The sequence below is a fragment of the Cucurbita pepo genome, chromosome 15 (genome assembly GCF_057944985.1).
Source record: "Cucurbita pepo subsp. pepo isolate OVF chromosome 15, ASM5794498v1, whole genome shotgun sequence".
Lineage (NCBI taxonomy): Eukaryota > Viridiplantae > Streptophyta > Magnoliopsida > Cucurbitales > Cucurbitaceae > Cucurbita > Cucurbita pepo.
The window spans coordinates 8,583,094-8,602,215 of record NC_141812.1 but is presented as its reverse complement, the minus strand read 5'-3'; the positions used below and the strand labels follow the sequence as shown (position 1 = coordinate 8,602,215).

Here is a 19,122-nt window from a genome sequence, read left to right as displayed (position 1 = left end):
ACATGAAAAAAGGAATTAAAAAAGGCATCTATTTCCCTAATAAGCTTACAAAACTTTCAATATTTTACTAGCAAAGATCCATCTATAAAAAGACAGAACATTATCTAAAACTAAGAACAAGTACTGCCCGCTCATCTGCCAAATGCAAAGAAACTATGAAGAACAGGACATCATCAAGAATGAACAGCCAAATGATTCTTTCGATAATAAAATACAGAGAACAAAACAAAACAAATCAATCTAAATGGTATTTTGACCAATACTTGAGTTTGTAACTAGTAAGTAATAAATGTTCTATGCGTTTAACACAGTTTAAAACAAGAGATCACAACTATCTAGGAACAACCAATAAGCACCTGCGTCGGGCGATCGCCAATATTATAAGGTCGTCGTTCCTCCAGGAACCAGCCCCAAAAATTTTGTTCTGGAAACAGAAATCTGAATATGAATCTTCATGTGAGAGCTTTGCTTTCTTTCCTCCATCCATCAAGGTTTCATCTCAGTTATAACAAGAAAACTTTGCTTCTTTTTTAAGTCAAAATGAGTAGATTCTCCAGAAACTTTCTACTCTCAAGAATAAAGCATAAATAGGCTGAATCTGTTGGATAACCATTTAGTTTAAGACTGACATGTTGCTATTATCATTCACGATGCTTCAATTGCTTCAATTGCTTCAATTTACTGAACTGCTCGCCGAGTTGAGATTCGCATACCGCTACAGCTTCGGGAGCCAAGCTCGAAAGGAAAGACTTACTAATGTTAAGGGAGGATACGAAATGGAAAATCTTGCCACAAAACTTGCGTACATCAGCCCGTCGTGCCTGCTTTTCGGGCATATTTGTCAGTAACTCCTTTATCAAATTGCATAGTTCATGCAGGAAGTTCTCCATCAGTTCCTTTGTCACATGATGTCCATTTTCAGAAGACATTGATGATTTTATCATCTCAGTTATTAGATCTAACGCTTCGATTCGCCGAAACTCTGAATTTGTACTGACACATCTCTCGAGAAGAGAACCGTAAAGCTGATGTCCAACCCATGGCCTTCTTCGAATTATCTCTTTCAGAAATTCGGCCTTTATCTGAGACTTTTTACTATGAAAATAATCCACCAAAACCTTATCAAAAATATCAAACACTTTCTGTAGTTCAGGCTTGGACACTCTTTTTGCATCAATAATCTTCAGGATCCAAAATGATGAATTCTGACCAAGGGAAGTGATCATCTTGTAATGATTCAATGATGCTGTCTGCTTCTTTTTTGATACATTTGCAGCAGATTTCTTTTTCTTGGTTGGTTTTGATGCCAACTTTAGGTTCTTCTCCAACAAATTTTCAAGCGTGGACATTTGAACCGCTTCGCCCTTCGGATAGTCTTTTGCTTTGAAAATCTTTTTCTGCAAAATTCCCCATATCCGCTGTTCAAGCTGTTCGCTACCTTCTGTAGTATGAGGGTTAACTAATGCCTGAGCCAAATTTGAGAGCACTAACAAAACATTTGGTTTGCCTGTGCCACAAAAAATGACGAATCAGATAGAGACCATAAAATATCATTACTCCAAGAAAAAGTGGGATACTGAAATAAACACTTAAAAATATCGAACATGTCAGCAAATCATCCATGAAGCTGAAACAATGATATGATAGTACTACACTAATATAAAGAATCGGACTGCTTGTGATTTCCTCAGCTCCAGGTGTCCATAGAAATTACTGATCTAAGTGAAAGAAAACTATCTGAGTTTCATCCCAAACTTATCTTTCAAGAGTCGTGGTGCAGATTACAACCATCTATAACTCCAGATATCTACTTGGAAGACTAAGCAAAAGGATCTTTAAGACCTCGATTGATAACTATTTGGTTTTTTTTTAAAATAAGTTCACGAAGAATACTTCTACCGTGAGTTTCTTTTTCCCCTAGTGTTCTAACAATCCAAGCCAAGTTTGAAAACTAAAAAACTAAAAATTGTTTTTGTTCCTAGAATTTGATTGTGATTTCAAACGTTTATTTAAAAGAGAGAAAACTATTAGTAAAGAAATTGTGGAGAAACAAGCATTCTATTCAAAAAATGGAAAACTAAATTAGGAATTTTAGATATTCAATGAAGATGCTATTTTGGAATATAAGACGCTTGGAACATTAAAACAGATTCTGATAAAAGAAACTGAGATGTAGACTAATCGGAATGCAGTCGCCCTCAAGTTAGAAATGGCAAATAGATACTATTATATCGGTTCGGTGCGCTGGGGGTTTACTAACTGGTGGCATCCTAATTGTGAAATAACATGGTCAATGTTTTTCGTTATATCTCCTTAAATCCTACAATGTTTTAAATTTATTAGTTAGATTATATTAAGTTGCATCTGCTCAAGTCCTAGAAGATCCAGCTAAAAGCATCATACCTGGATTTTCATGCAAGTAGATTTCCAGAAGTGACAGAACACGAAGCTTGAATAACATAAGCTGAGACTGAGCAGTTTCACTCCCAGCCTGATTTTTTCGCTCTTTGAAGATTTGGGCAAGATAAGAATCCATTCGAAACATTGCATCATCGTCCATTCCTCCATCAGATTCAGAATCATCAGAACCGTCAGAATGTTCTTGACCTACTTCTCCAACTCTATCTATGGCTTCAGATTCATCAGTATGTTCATCACTATCTTCATCTTGATTAATTTCCTCATCTTCAACATCAAGAAAATCTCCATCCTCATCTTCATCCTCATCCTCGTCTCCATCCTCTGCATTGTGATGTCTAGAAGGTTTCAAATTTTTCTTGACAACCCTCAACATTCTCATCAGCCCATCATCAGTGATATCACAACAGAAGTACTTGAAAACCTACAAGACAAAGTCTAAACAAAGTCAGGTTCTCTCATCAACTAATATAATAGAGAGAGCCTTGAGTTATTCTCCTTGAGGAATGCATGTGCAATTGATAATGCTAACCTATTAAATTTGAGAACTTCCAGTCAATTATCATAGGCGACCATTTATCCAAATCAAGATGATAGATTGACCATTCAAATGGAGCGACACGGGTAATTTACACCGCAGGGCAAGCAGGAAAATGTTATCATTAAGAAGAAGAAATCAAGCCATACACCCAAATAAGATAAATATGTTTTCTTCATTAAAATAAGAGCACAAGGGGAAATGAAAATACGAAACTAAGGGGATTACAAAAGCTTGTTAACTGGCATAGATATGAAGAAAGTATCATCGGTAAACACCAAGAAGAAAAAAGGATTTTAACAATCTCCCCAAAAATATCTGACTTATCCCCTCCCCTTGAGTATGCAACATGTGTGTACATACTTCAAATGAGATACCATGAACAATAATGTGAATGATGTAAACTATAATACTTTGCATTCATAAAGTTACTAGTGAAAAAGAGGAAGGCTGGAGTAATATATCTATTATTATAGGGAAAATGCGAGAAGAAAAATTATCCAAACAAGGAAACCCCCTTATGAGTAAGAAAATTAAGAAAAGAAAAGCATTAGTGTTTAAAAAGTATTTGAAAAAAAACGAACACTTGCTATTCATGCAATGAACATGCTTAAATGAGATAAAGGACAAAAGATAAAATTTAACAAAGCGCCCAAACGATTTACAAAAAGCGAATTTCATTTGAAACAATAACTAGAGGGGAGTAATTACTGAAATCCTCAAAGTTAGCTATAGTTTACATCAGCAATGCCAGTTTTTTTATCAACATCATAATTGCAACCATATAATGTAAATATATAGATAGATGCAAAAATAAACCTCAATTACTAGTATACACAATTTGCAACATTCAGCCTTGCACGCACCTGCTCAATGGCAGACCTCATGGGTGCCGATGACTGTGGTAGCAATGAGAGCAATGTGTCCACAAGAACATCCATTAACTGCGGTGTTCCATCACCATCCAACTCATCATCTCCAGAGGAGCCTAGTAGATCAGCAGAAGAAAAGGCTTTCTTACAACATATAATTAATTCTGTTGCAGCCTCAGTAAATTCCTCTGGTCGAAGGAGCACTTGCAAAAGCAACTGGATGAGCAAGTACCTCAGTGCATGCAATTTGTTTGCATCAGCACTTAATCCGTAATTCCTTTCCTGACAACAAAGTAATATTTATTAATGACACCATAAATTAATATTTACAAAATTGCATGTCAAATTAAAAGATAAACTATTGATCTTTAATCCCTAATATAATATAGGTTTTTGATCAGTCAAAATTGAGAAACATTTTTGCAGAATTTCCTCAACTCTAATTATAAATTTCTAACATGTCTTCCAATTCAATTGTTATAAAATATTGCTAGCTTATTGTTGATATTAATACATAACAAATTTATTAAACGTAGAAAGTTACCTCTCTCCATAACCTGGTTTCCATCTCTTGTAGTTTCTTGAATGCATCTTCATCCTCATCACTCAGGCGACGGAATAGAGAAACTGAAGGAATGTTGCGTAAAGTACTGAGAAACCTCATAAAATAAGAGCCAAGATCATTTGGCTCAAGACCATTAACCAAACCATGAGACCCCTCGCCCTTTTGAGCATTAGCAAGTAATAACTGCAGTTGTTCAATACACATCATGCAAAGAGCACTAGATGTGGGAGCTTTTGGCCACTTAAATTTCTCCTGCAATTCAAAAGATGTCACTTCTGTGCCAAGCGATGCAGTGAACAAACCCTGGACAGCTAGAAATTTCAAAACTTCTTTCTGCACTCGGAATTTTGCTTCAGGTTCCAGCTTTAAGTGTTTCAACATACATGGTAGAGATTCTATAATCCAAGTTCTCAAAAAATCAGAGTTTCCCATTGTTCCAATGGAGTCCTTATCCTCAACCGAACCAACCTCTGAGTTGTCATCAGTTGTTTGACTTTGATCTGAAGGTTCCTCTGATGTTTGACTTTCATCCACAAACATGCTCATCAAGTTCTGAATAAACAGAAAGCAACCCGATTCCGTCTTAAACTCGGACATCAAGTGTTGAACTGCTTTTGTTCGTGTAATACTATCAAACTTGCCATTGCTGTGCTTCTGTAAAGCCACAACAACGGAAACTTTTCTGACATCATCATGCAGTGCCCATTCAGATAATTCTTTTAGAAAATTCTGCACAACTTTATGCAACCAAGAATCCTTCGTTGAAAGTATGTCCATCAGGCACTGGACAACTTTATATGACAGCATAGCAGGGATAAAATTTGCTGGCAGTCTTGGCAGTAGATGAAGTAGAACATCAAACACCAAGTGCTTACGATCATGAGATGATAGCAGAAGTGCTCCTTCAATTACAACTTCAAAAAAGTTTTTAAAGTTTACCAGAATTTCTTCTTCAGAGGAGCCACTTTTACGGTTCTTTTTATGCTTCTTCAATGAGATTGAAACAGACAATGCATCTTGAGCTTGCAAAACTGTATCAGGCAACAAAATGTTTAGCAGAACAGGCCATAAGCTGTGAACTCTGGGCTGGCAAAAAGTAGACTCCTGCCAAATACCATGCACAAAAAAAAAAAGAAAAAAATATTTCAGTGATTCAATTCTTAAATTGTTATTACAATAGAACTTCTTGTAGAAAAAGATGGACACTTCCAAGTAGCACCTTGAAACAGTTGACTAGGGATGACAGATGATCAACAGAAAAGAATCTACTAGGATTGAATGGATTTGGTAAAAGTTTAACTAATGTTGGACAATCAGCAGAAACTTTTTCTCGTAATTTTAAAGCCAACAGCAGTGCATCTGGGTTCCCAACTTCAGTAGCTGCTTCAAACCACTCTTGAATTCCAGGAGCTTCAAGCACATGATTCAACACTGACTCGGGTGTTAACTACAAAACCATAACACCATTATCAGGGGGGGGAGATTAAGTTGAGACAAAAAAAATAGCTTTTGAAAAGCAACTAGGTACAGCCATAAGAAAAAGTGACCCAAACATAATGGCGGAAGAATAGGTGGGCAAACACCAACAAGTTTACAACCATTTTGGCATTTTCAATTATTTCCAAAAATGAAATAAATTCTAAGAAAAATTGAACCACTCATAATATAAATAAGGTAATTCTCATTTAGTTTCATATGAAATATCGAGAGTAATGAGCTCTACTGACTACACAAGAGGGCTATCTGCATTTCTTCATGTTATACACAATGAATCAAAGAGGAGTGGCTCACCCATCCACCCACTTAAGGCCAAATGAGTTTACAAAAGATGCTCCAATAAATCATTTCCTAAAGAGTTAGGTGGTAGATTGCATGCTAAAGCTAATTGTCTCGTTGAGTTTGGTGATTACTTTTGTTTTTAATGGACAAAGTTGGGAAAGGATTTCTAATAAGTTTATGCTGGATGGTGGGATTCGGGTTATTTTTTTGTGATTTTACTTGCCATCTCAGTTTTGTGTATTGCATTGCATCACAGTTTTGTGTATCACGTCATTTTAGTTTAATGTACCCCAAGTTTGTGTCTTCGTCAAAAGTTAGATACCCATTTGCTATATCATTGAAAAGTTAGTTTTAAAAACAAACCCTAAGGTTTCATTTCTAGACATATTTCCCATTGAAGTCCTAAAACGCTAAAAGTTAAGGACCTTAACACAATGTTTGAAATGGTGACCACCTAGAGGCTAGAAATTACCCTATTCAATCATGAGCTTTGCTTGAGAAGAACCAAGATAGGCAAATTTATCCAAAAAGCAATGTGTCAAAGAAGCCAATTTCATAATTCCATCGACCCAACATCATAAATTATTTCTAACTTGTCCAATATACACAAAAATTTATTTAATTTAACATTAAAAAAATATACAATAAATAAATTTAGAAAATAATACCTCCATTCGAAATTATATGCTCTGTTAAAAAACATAAGTGGAACATTTCTATTTGAAAAAATTGTTTTTGCCTGCCCATTCTTAAGAAGTCCATGTGCTCATTAACTTCTTTTCTTCTCCTTCTTTTTTTTTTTTTTTTTTTTTCAGTATCTCCAAGTGAAGACAGCTCTTGATTTAAAAACCAAAAGAACTCCAAGGAATAGCATATAATTAAATAGATAACATACCTTTTCTACCAATTCTACAATAATTAAGACAGCTGGCTCTTGTAGATAACGTTTTTTAGCTGCAAGAGATATAAGAACACTGGTGATTTCCTTCACATGTGAAGAGTTTTTATCAGAAGAGCATTCTTCAGTTAGTCTTCCTGAGTGAACAAGAGCCCCATATGCAAACAAGCGACCCAAAAGACAGTCCCTCGCTTCCTGCATCACCATAAAAAAGTAATGAAGTAACATTAAAAAAAAATTAACCAGAACACAGAAACCATATCATAGAATGATAGAATAAATCCGTGTAGATGACTCTAGATTACCTGGCCCTTCATTGATGAAGAAACCTCTAATATATTAGTAATAAGTTTCAGCAATGAGTCCACCTTGACGTTGGACTGTGTACCTATCAATGCAGTTAATCCTAAGGCAAAACCCTGTCTAGCACACTGCAATTGTAATCCATAGCAAGCACAGAAGGAAAGTTAGGATTGCATCAAATGGATAGAAATAATCTACAAAATCATCAAAGTTTTCATCAACCTGAGACACCATCAATAACAGGGAAAAACATCATATTGCTCAGCCAAAACTAGTAAAATTAACAAAGGATCTGAGGAAAGGAGCACTTCTACATGCATTCTAGACCAAGATCCGTTGATGACCAAAAAAAAAAAAAACAACCTCAGAGAAATTACGAAACCATGTGATTTTTCAAAAGAATCAAAAGTGTGTCAGATTACTAAATAGAATAATATGAGAAAATCAAACCCCCACTGTAATTGTAACTTCAAGAATAGAAATTTATATAGCTAATTTCATCATTACACTTTTTTGTTATGGCATTCTTGAAGAAATTGTAATAAAATCTACTTATGAAATAATATTGTTTTTGAATATTGATTGTTCTTTCATATTTTAGAAATGAAGTTTACTTTTTACATTGGCCTCGAACCTGAAACTTTATGATGATAGTCTGGAATGTTATCCACTTATTGTACTACTAAAAAGGTAGAGCGAAAGATGCTCTAGATAGATAAAATCAAAATATACCTCTCTCGAAGAAGACACGCCTCGAATCAGTCTACGTACAGCATATCTCACAGATGGGGCACAATTATCCAAGCCATCATCCTTCTCAGCTTCCAGTTTTAATCCACCCTCAACCAAATCCTTATTTTCAAGCTTTTCATATGCTTGTTGAACCTTTAGCAGCTCAGTTGCCAAAGCTTCTGCAGCTGATTCTCTCACCAAAATGTCAGCAGATGCCAAGTCCTTAAAAACACTGATATGAAACTCTGGAAGACCACTGCTTGAAACAGAGACAGAAGACGGCTTAGTCTCATCAGCTTTAACCTTTACACTTGTTTGTTTTGCCTTGGGTTCTTCACTTTCCGAAACAGCTCGCTTTCTTTCTTTGTCAAATGTTTTCCTTTTCTTTTTTCTCTCCATTGGTTTCTCAGAATCGGGAAAGGAAGAAGAGGAAACATCAACATCCCCATTTTCCAGTTCAGCGTCTTTCTGTTTATCCTTCTTCATTTTTCTCTTTAAGGATTTTGGAACAGCACTAACGTCAACCATCGATGTATCTTTCTGGATCTCCACTCCATCTGTTGGGTTAGAGCCTCTTTTTTTACTGTCCATTGTATAAAAGAATTCTCCTGAATTTTTCTGGTATCAAGAATGCACAGAATAAAAGAAAATTAAAAAAGTGACAATCACTATATGAACGTACAAAAGAAACTGGAATTTTAATAATGCACAGATCAAAAAACCTGTCAGACACTATATGAACATATAAAATACACTGGAATTCTACTCAGACATTGGTGCTTGCTGAAATCCAAATATATGGTCCTTTTCCGTTAGGAAATAGATTGTTACCATTAGCTTCTTAACTTACTACTAACTATTTAAAATTTAGAAGAAGCATAAGAAAATAGAAAAATTATAGCACAGAAAAACATCAAAGAGAAAGGACGTTGAAGTTAAAGAAGAGGCAGGCACTCAAACGTTTGGATTGTAACCAACAGGACAAGAATAGAAGGTCCCTAGAAGCTCATGAATAATTTAGAAGTCATGTTGTAGCTTTGGGAAGGAGTATGCATCGTTTCAATTTGATTGCTCGACATTCAACTAAACTGTGTGAACAGAAGGAAAGAAACCAATCCAAATTGAAACAACTGGGTCACCTTTTTCCCATGCTTTGATGACGATAGATGTCATAAACTATTTTCGGCCGAACTTATACAGATAAAGTATCTCAACTATTTTCAGCCAAGCCAACTAGTTTAAGATTTATAATACACTCTGTCTTCTTTACCTCCTCTACGTCTTATAGAATACAATTTTGGGTTCTATAATAGGTTTTTCTCATCTATACTGTATATCGGTGGGGTTAAGGATAGAATAATTACGTCTCCTCTAATCCATCCATTCCACGTTCTAATACATGCCTATTTTACCCTATGCATTTTCTATAACTTCTTTAATCACGTACATAGAATACAAGGCATAGAGGCTGCTCTTATTTCCAGTAAAAGTATCGTGGGTGATTGATTAGTGAGAGCTTCCAATTTTCATAAAGACTTAATTTCTCATCAAACTATAATCTATTAATATAAATATGGGTGGGGTTGTTCTGTCAATCAAAAGAACTCCTACGAGCAAGGAATTTAAAGTGAATTGGATAAAAGAATCCTCCACTTTCTAACGATAACTTGCAAAAAATAGATATACATTGAGTAGTGGCGTGCTCTTTGCAAGAACATAGAAACAAGCCGCCATGGAAGCGCCAGTTTCCAGCAGAAATTTCCTTAGACAGCTTTAATTCTAACATCTATGAGTTTTTTCAATTTATTTGTCGGAAAAAATTGGTAAACGATAAATTACTTAGCAGAAGGAGATTCTGGAAAATTCATGGTCGCAGAAACAAGACAATTTTCCGCAGAGACCAAAGAGATAATACGGATTATCAAAGTCTCAATAAACAGACATGCACAAAATATCACAAGGCAGAGAAGGAAGAAAACGGGAGTTCGAAGAGTCTCAATTCGCCGCAAGGCTGAAATTTTTTTTTTTTTCGTTGCTATTCTGCTGCTGTTCTTAACATACATATAGATATCTATAACAACTCCTCCATTCGTCCATTAACATGTCCTATTTGAGTTTTTCAAGTGAGAAGAAAGACATGGATGGAGATTGGTAGAATAACAGTAAAAACAAGAGAGAAGAAAATCAATGTAACCTCCAAAGAGGGAGGCTGCGGCGGCAGAAAGACGGCCGGGGCACGACGGAATGAGAGAGTGGCCCGACGGCGACGCGGAGCTGCTGAAAGAGAGTGGGAGCCGGCGTGGAGAAGAAGAAGAAGTGCAGCACGTGAGAGGTAGCGGAAGATAAAGGGTTTAGGGTTTCATCAAATTTATTATTTTTATTATTATATATTTTTTTTATTTACGTTGTTACAAATATGTAAGGGTTTAGGGTTTTTAAATTTATTTTATATATTTTTCTTATTAATTTACAAAAAGTGTACACGCCAGCAAATAGGTTAATTTGATTAAATTAATTGAAATTTTAAATTTTATATCTAATTTAATATTTTAAAAACTTATATATTTTTATATGATGTATATGCTTCCACTGCAGTTTAAACATGATTAATACGATATTATAATAATATAAAATATATAATAAATAGGATTGAAACGCCATGAATATGTATGTTTGTCACATACGAATTTGAGTCATGTTACGTATGAAAGTATCATATGCTATATCTCACTGAACTATGATTATATATGTGGGACCTCGTGCACGTTTTACTCTTGTGAGACCATGGATTACTCTCTTCAATTATGTGGTGTACAGATGCATACACTCGGGATATTATTATTTTTCATTGGTTTTTGGAAATGGGAGTGTGTGTTTGCTCGTAGTCAGGCTTAGGGGTATGTTAGTAAACTCACCTAATATGGCCACACGTATCGCGTGTATGTGCGTAAACCATGTAGAGAGAACTACCTAGAGATGCATGTTTAACTTGTGAGGTATGTGCCCGTGGGGACTCGCCTCGAACAAGATGAAAATTCCCTGTTTAAATGGAGAAAGTGGGAGAGAGTGAGAAGATATTTCTCTCCTTTAAATAAATGGGATCGGGGACGAAGATTATATATATATATATATATGTATATGTATATGTGGCAATGCGTTTATAAACTACACCGTAGTTAAATTAATAAAAATTAATTTTTAATTTTGATAAAAGGAAAGAGATTAATTATTGTAAATTTAAAATTAAAAGAAACCAAGTTAATACATCTAAAGTTATAAAATTAAAGATAAAAAAATTATTTTTTAATTAAAGATCGGGTTGGATTATTAATTAAATTCAAATAAATAAAATCGTTTAAATTTCTTTATTAATTTAATATATATACATATATATTTTATTATTAAAAAATATTTATTTATTTATTTATTTATTTGCTAGGAATCAACCCACCAAATATCTTAATATATATATATATATATATATATATTTTGTTATGGTAATTGTTTTTTTATTATCGAACTAATTTTAAAAAATAATTTTGAACCAATGTAATTTTGAAAAAAAAAATTATATTTTAAATTTTAATTAAATATTTAAAACAAAAAAAAAAAGTGATATTTCATGATTAATATTTTAATAACAATTAAAATTTGAATAAAAAATCGATTAACTCAAACTTAATCTATTTTTTTTAATTAATTTAATTTATTATTATTATTATTATTTTATTTAATTTTTTTTATAACTGAACTTAATTGAGAGATTTCAGAACCATTTTCCAACCCTTCCATGGTTCCTATGCTTCAGCGACTACGGGGAAGGACAATCTGCCCATTCCCGCCATGTTCGAAGCTTAGGAGCTTCCGTTCTGATGCTTCCTTGGACGCCATAGCCAAAGCTGCAGAAGACAGAGTTCCCAATGTGGTGTTCTACAACTATCCTTCGTTTTCTGGAGCTTTCTCAGCCCTCTTTGCACACTTGTTTCATACTCGTCTTCGTCTCCCTTGCCTCATTCTGCCTTTCTCTTCCGCTGTTCCTTTCAGGTTCCATCGCGCTTCTCTTAATGCTTCGCTTATTTTACATGAATTCGCTGTCTCTAATGCTGCGTTGAGTAACTTTTTAGCTGAATATTACTAGAATTTCGAACTCCGACGTGATTTTCTAACGATTCTGAACTCTTCTGTACTTTATTATTTTACAGGATCGAGGATTTGTATGTTGAAGGGCTTGAGCGATGCTATTTTCTCGACTTCTTGGGTCCGAAAGGATTTGCTGCCGCCGTTTCACGTCGAGCCAATTGTGAGTAAGTTGATGATGTTGTCTGATAATTACTGATCCGCGTTTAGTTCTTTTTAATTTTTAGTTATGTTTGAAAATAGTTATGGTTTGTTCAGATTTCTTGGTTTTGTTAATTGAATTAGGGTCGTCTGTTTTGATCATCGTAAATCATCACTTCCACATACTATCCCTACGGAAGATCGCCCTAAGAATCTGTCAATTCGCGTAAATCTTGAGAAGAGTAGCTCTACGGCTGTGTATGAATATTTCTCCTCTAGACTTGTGGATATGGAAACTCCTTGTGTAAGTGAAATGGACTTGTATTAATGTACCATTAGCTCATCTGCTTGTGTGTGTTGGCTCACTGTTTTGTTTTGCTCTTCTAATGATCAGGATCCTGTTGCAGACCTTTTAGAACTAAAGGATAGAAGTCGAATTGAAATGGTTCTCAAGTACATCGAGGACGGGGATCTTCGAAGATGGAGCTTACCTGATATTAGGGCATTTAACATTGGATTCAGTGAGTGGCGATCGAAATTGAACTGTATCACTAATCCATACATCTATGAACAGGTTTGGACTATTCTATCTATTTGATTTTTTTTATCTTGATACTCTAATGCTAAATTTTGTTTGTTTCTTTAACTATTTATAAGCTTCAACTAAGTTTCCATTAGTTCTAAAGAAAGTTTTGAAATCTGTTTGCAGTGCCATTTTTCACATTGCTAATCTGTTTCATATTCAAATCTAATCTGTTTTGTATTCAAATCTGTTTGGAGAAGGAGCGTATAAGAGACCATTTTCGTGTTAGAAGTTTGTATGTAGTACCAAAGTATGTAGCGAGACCTGTTATAACCTTGTTTCTATTGTGATTGGGTGCCAATTAGTTAACTTTTTCCCATTTAAGATGCTAAAACACCACGTAACATTCATTCAGTCAACTTTCAAAATTTAATACACATTTGCACAGGGAAAAAGAACAGGAAATTAACATTAAACTGCTACTAACAAAACCTCTTAATAAACTTGAATTATTTTTTTTATTTTAATGGATCTTCAAAAGTCTCGTCAATTTATGAATCTTAATTCTGCCTTTTGGTAATAGCTCAGACAAGGATATTCTCTCAGTTTATAGCAATTATGGAAAAAGCAGCTCCAGCCGTCATGGATCATCTAAACGCATGTTCAAATGTCTTAGTTTGAATAAGGACATATGAAAGGCTGGTCATGATCATGTTATGGAGGAAAAAGAGCCCTCTGAGAGATATTTCTCTATAGAAGGTTTCGTTGAATCAATTGAATTGAAAATTTTAGACAAACAAAACATTTTTGGGTCGGTTAATATACTACTTAAATTTGGTGTAAGTTATTCATAACTTCATCATTGTATTCTTGGTTGATCATTTTCACTTCATTTGAATTATAATCTAACAACCAACGCCATTGCTTCAATAACCAAAAAAAATTGTCCTTTATAACTGCTGTTGTGCCTCTTAACCATTCAATAAGGGAGATAGCTTGTTATCTTAAGTAGACAAGGTATTCATAGGGTGCTAAAATTTCTTGTGTATTTCAGGAGCGGATGATGATCTGGATAATTAATGGGGAATACATCTTGGATTGAAATACGAAGTTAAATTACTGGCATTCTGAATATGACTGAAATAGCTAATATCGAGGTCCAGACTAAATATGGGGAATCAGTTCGAGCTAAAATATCAATAAGATATGATTCTTTTGAATAAAATTAAAGCATTTTAGCTTCTGCACTTTTAGATCTTGGGCTTCAAATTTTTGAGAGGTGGGTTTTATGTCTTTTATTTCAATCAGCGCTGCTTCTGTGTATTAGTTTGACATTATCATAAAAGCTCTGCTGATATCTCCTCTCTGTCTTTAAGTTATAGATTTCACTTAAAAATATTTCTGCTTCTGTACTTGACATATAATGAACTGTGAATCACGCTCTTGCAGTTGCTGGAGATGAATTCTTTGGAATTGATTGCCAAGGGAACTGACTTTATCGCTTCTCGTGAAAATGTTGCAAAACAATTCCTAGACAAGGCTTTTAAAATTCATCTGGGGAGGGGATTTTATGGCGAGTGTCTGGTAAGAACACTTCTTCTTGTGTTTAGAACTGATTCATTGCAAATCTTTTCCAGGACTCTCATAGTCCTCTTTCTTCATCTCTGAATTTGTCCTTTCCATCAAAGAACTTTTTATATGCTGGACATAATTGTATATTAGTTTCATGCCTTTGTTTGTAATTATTTCCTTGAATTTGTTTTACATTTTTATCTCCAAGGACTTGAATATCTGTGCGTAGGCAGTAAGAGCAGATGGGAATTCCAACTTGAGCGATGAAATTGGGAAGCAACTAAGTTTGAGAAGTGCTGCAGCTGGATTGAGGTAAATTGTTAAACTTTTCCCTGAAAATATTGTAAAGGAGTTTCTCATTCCCGTTTTCTTCTGGTGTCTACTGTTAACCTATTTGGGTAATTATGGTCAAATTTGTTTGTGTCATGACCATTGATTTTTGAAGATTAGAGACTCAAGGATGCTCCCACTACATATAAAGCTATTATTTCCTGGTTATCTCCATCCTGATAAATGATTTATTGTAGTTAACCTCACTGCTAGGAAACTTAATGAATATTTCCTAAGGTTAAAACTATAAAACTAGATGATGTTTGTCCTCGAACATGTAGAACATCCAAGATGACAAGATCCATGTATCAATCGGATTATAGAATCACTAATAGAGGAAAGGAAAACCGACTTGGATCCCTATCTCTGATACTTCTGAAATCCTAAAGCTTAAAAGTATGAGAACGGTCTGCCTTTGCCAGTGTAAAAATCTCATTCATGTTGGGAATAAGTTGATATTGGAGACAATCACCTTACAGTTTAGGCCTTGCTGATTGTTATTCTAATAAGAATCCAGATATTATAAAAACCAAACAAAAGGTAACTACATGAGATGTAATTGCTTCATTTGTTAAGAATTAGAAATTAAAGATAATTTACAAAACTTTAAAGACGACCCGTGTCCAAACCTCCTTCGAAAATTTCTCAGTACCTTTAAAAATAAATCCTCAAATATTCTAGAGGTTAGCAAAGAAGCAAATGGCATGTTTTGGTAGAAAGTCTGAATTCATGTTTTTTGATTCACAGACATGTATTTTTATTAATTGTTTTTGGATTTTGTGATCCAAATAGTACAAATTTTGAAAACAATATTTTTATGTCTTTTTTATTATTTTAACTAGAATTTGAATTCAAAACTTTACAATGTAGGTTTGGATTTAAAGATAAAAACTCTAATACTATTTCATGTTATAATCTTAATTCATTTTTGTTAATTCATTTTTTTGGTTTATATTCAGTCTAATATTTAGTGGATAACTACCACTAGTTTTATGATTTATAAATATGTTGCATCAAACATATTTTGAAGAGTTGTTTAAATTGTGATCAAATTTTTTAATATGTTACCAAAACACACATCTTAAAACATGAAATACAACTTCGTTTCCAAATTTATATTTTCAATTTGTCTACTAAACAAGCTCTTAAAAATCCAACTTCTAGGAGAAAATAAAAGGAATCACCTCCCCCAACATATCCTTCAACCTTTAGAGTAACCAAAACCCTGTGGTATTTGGCAGCGATTAACGTAGCTTGATTCTATTTTGGTCATTTCTATCTTGAAACCACAAGTTCTTTTGTGCTTCAGGCCTGTAGGAGCTGTCATATACATGCAACGAAAAAATCTTAAAATGTGTTTGAGGACCACGGATGGTGCTACCGATACATCTGAGGTCTCCAAAGTGAGTATTGCTTGAACTCTTAGTTCTTTGTATTGAAGTCATTGAGGTACAGTTACTGAGTTTCTTAGCATTTTAAATCCTGAAGGCTTATGGTGGTGGGGGTTCGCCAAGTTCAAGTTCTTTTATGATCAGGATGGACGAGTACAATAAATGGCGAGTGGTGAATTCATCCTGACAAACTCAGGTAAAATATTGATAACATATCGTAGTTACTCTAATTCATCATCGCTCGAACCTTCGAGTTTATGATAATTTAACTTAGTATCAAAACAGGAGTTTTAAGTGTTTAATTTTAATCTAGTGTCAAAGTTTGAGGATATATGTTCGAATTAATATTGATAACTACATGTTGGGCTTAGGGTCAACAACAGGTGGAGCAAAGAGGGGATTCTTTAATCCCCATCTCGGCATGGACATCTCGACATGGACATCTCGACCTCCTTCCGACCCGCATCCCCACAGGTTCTTCCTCGATTATACGAAAATTTTATATTAATTCTCATTATATTTTTTAAAATCATAATATGTTTTAAAATGCAAAATCTTAATGCTACTCATAAAATCATTTAAACACAATTTTATTTCTCTATCAACTGGCACCTGAGTATCTTTAGTAGTATGTTATGCAGTAAAAGAAATTAAAACTATACGATAGAATTTAATAGTACAACAAAAAGAAAATAAATGGTTGAAAAATGTGAATAACAAACTAAAATTGAGTGGTTGTAGGCAGTTTCACTATTACATTTTCTGTAGCAAACATAATTAACAAATACTATCATAAAGTATAAGTAAACCATAAAAAGTAAGGGAAAAATGTAATTTGATCCCTGAGTTTGTCAATTTAAAACTTAGTTAAGTATTATAATCTTAATCTTAAAGTTGTTACATGGTTTATATATTTTATTTAAATCAATTATTTGATGAAGACTTCTCCACTTTCTTTTGTTAAAGTTAGTAGGTGAATTAACATAAATTAAATGGAGAGAAAAAGTTGGTAATATTTATTTAAATTAGGGTCTCATTTGTTGAAATTAAAAGTCTTAGAGTTTAAGGTGTTAATTACTTTTTTTCTAAAAATTAAACATTATCCTTATTATTAGTATTATCTAAGGTAGAAGTCAAACATTTAACTATTTCTCTCTTTTCAAAATCAAAACCTTCTTTTTTGCTTATTTAAATTAGGGTGAGTTTACTCGTCAATGAGAATGTGTTGGAATGAAATGAAATAAATAGAAATGCAAACAATCACATTTACATGAAGCTTTTTAGAATTGCTAGAACTAGAATTTGAAATTCAGATTCAATGGTTAGGATTCGATATTTTTTGTCGCATTCATTCTAACATGAGTATGTCAGTCTTCTTGTCTTAGAATGATTCTAAAAGTCAATATTGTTTCTTAAATCAACACAGGTCTTTTTATCATGTTTTGTCTCAAGCTAAGTACACCTAACTATGAAGATCATATGATTAAGTCATCGAACAAGTAGGTGCACCTTGTACTATCAATTCTTTCTAAGTTTTTGTAAACTATAATTTCATATTCTTATAATTATTCTCATTCAGACGTGGTTTCAGTTTATTCATGTATCCTTATTTTATTGGGGAGTCACATGCCCACTAGCTCTATCTTGATTCGTTCCTAAACTACTTCCTATTGGGAGATGTTTTACTATGATTCCATCTGTAAAGACCCTACCTCTAATGTGATTAGACCGTCCTTACATGCATATTGTTGAGATTTTTAAATAAATTCAAGCATCGAAACTTAAAATTTTTGTAAAAGCTTTTCAGAGATTTAGATAGGATTCCAATATTATCTAATCACGATCTTGTCAATATAGGATAAGGGACTGCATAGAGTTGGTAAACACGAGGGTTGCTATCTCTTGCGTCCCCTTGATACTATTAGGACTACACGGACTACTCTAGTAGTTTATTTATTATAGAGGGTAGATTTCATGATGTATAGTAGCACACCAAAATTGGAAATGAGACGACGTATACTAAAATTAGAGCAAAACCATCTAGATTACTCACGGAGCCTTGTTAACGAGCTTCAAAAGATTAGTAGTTTAGTAGGAGCCTCTTTAGGGCTAAAGCACTTGAGTTTGAGTAAGACTTATACTTTAGTTACAAACTTGCATAACTATTAAGTTTAGTTTAAAAACTTATTGAGTATTGTTATATTTATTTAGACTACATTTTTCTTGTGAGATGACAACTAAGCCGCATGGTCGAGGCGAAAGTGAGAGCAGGCTGTGGGGCCTTAGACTTTTTAGATAAGTCCGAGTACGATTTAAAATTAGTCATATTACTATATTTTTTTTTGTTGCTCTTTTGAAAAATAATGTCGCCAACACGTTTTTTTAAAAGTTTATCAATTCTTCCACATCTTTTAAAATTTCAAGGCATTAGAAATAGCTTGTGACTCGACCGCCTCGAATCTTGGGTTGTTACAGAAAAATTGTTATAACTTTATGGAAATATAAAAAATCTCCGCTATTTTAATATTAAAGTGTTAGTGTTATTCTATTATTGACTATTTAAATGTGAAAGCAAGACTTTTAAATTATTGGCAAATAGAAAAATAGTGGGATTGTATTTATTGTTAGAGATGTGACAAATATACTAAACATTATGATTATTGAAAAGAATAGTCAAAAGTTTGATATGGGATGGGAAAATAAGATATGAAATCCCATTAAATTAATTTTCTTTATTCTTTCCGATGTTAAATATAAATTATTATATTATTTTAATAAGTCTTAATTTTAGCCATTGTTAATTATTTTTTTAATATCTTATTATTTATGTGCAATTTTTTTTTTCTTTTACCTAAAATTTTCCAAATTCGATAAAAATTAATTTTGAAGCTCTAAATTTAAGATTCAAGAAAATTATAATAAT

General features: G+C 33.5%; 2 protein-coding genes across 3 annotated transcripts; one reads left to right on the top strand and one right to left on the bottom strand.

Moving 5' to 3' along the window:
• Positions 1-180: 180 nt before the first annotated feature.
• Positions 181-10,459, bottom strand: LOC111811433 (DNA polymerase V family). The gene is made up of 9 exons (XM_023698277.2): positions 10,300-10,459; positions 8,106-8,723; positions 7,376-7,501; positions 7,068-7,265; positions 5,613-5,840; positions 4,373-5,497; positions 3,823-4,110; positions 2,404-2,842; positions 181-1,507 (listed from the first exon to the last, which is right to left on the bottom strand). The coding sequence occupies exons 2-9, from the start codon at positions 8,694-8,696 to the stop codon at positions 642-644; spliced, it is 3,861 nt and encodes a 1,286-aa protein (XP_023554045.2). The 5' UTR covers positions 8,697-8,723; positions 10,300-10,459; the 3' UTR covers positions 181-641.
• Positions 10,460-11,867: 1,408 nt separating this feature from the next.
• On the top strand, positions 11,868-17,942 carry LOC111811240 (heat shock protein). 2 transcript variants are annotated; one of them, XM_023698001.2, is made up of 10 exons: positions 11,868-12,149; positions 12,308-12,409; positions 12,528-12,687; positions 12,778-12,957; positions 14,356-14,490; positions 14,708-14,790; positions 16,118-16,211; positions 16,297-16,395; positions 16,583-16,673; positions 17,626-17,942. In XM_023698001.2, the coding sequence occupies exons 1-8, from the start codon at positions 11,896-11,898 to the stop codon at positions 16,384-16,386; spliced, it is 1,098 nt and encodes a 365-aa protein (XP_023553769.2). In that variant the 5' UTR covers positions 11,868-11,895; the 3' UTR covers positions 16,387-16,395; positions 16,583-16,673; positions 17,626-17,942. The 2 variants fall into 2 exon arrangements, with proteins under 2 accessions (XP_023553769.2, XP_023553768.2); XM_023698000.2 differs by having other exon boundaries at positions 16,571-16,673.
• Positions 17,943-19,122: the final 1,180 nt, after the last annotated feature.

Bases quoted from the DNA above. Each gene is read 5' to 3' on its own strand.
- LOC111811433 (XM_023698277.2), bottom strand. From the start codon at position 8,696: ATGGACAGTAAAAAAAGAGGCTCTAACCCAACAGATGGAGTGGAGATC. The intron at 7,502-8,105 runs GTATATTTTGAT...TTACAATTGCAG, and splicing joins GCGTGTCTTCTTCGAGAGAG to TGTGCTAGACAGGGTTTTGC. The intron at 4,111-4,372 runs GTAACTTTCTAC...CTTTGTTGTCAG, and splicing joins AAACCAGGTTATGGAGAGAG to GAAAGGAATTACGGATTAAG.
- LOC111811240 (XM_023698001.2), top strand. From the start codon at position 11,896: ATGGTTCCTATGCTTCAGCGACTACGGGGAAGGACAATCTGCCCATTC. The intron at 14,491-14,707 runs GTAAGAACACTT...ATCTGTGCGTAG, and splicing joins GATTTTATGGCGAGTGTCTG to GCAGTAAGAGCAGATGGGAA. The intron at 16,212-16,296 runs GTGAGTATTGCT...TAAATCCTGAAG, and splicing joins ATACATCTGAGGTCTCCAAA to GCTTATGGTGGTGGGGGTTC.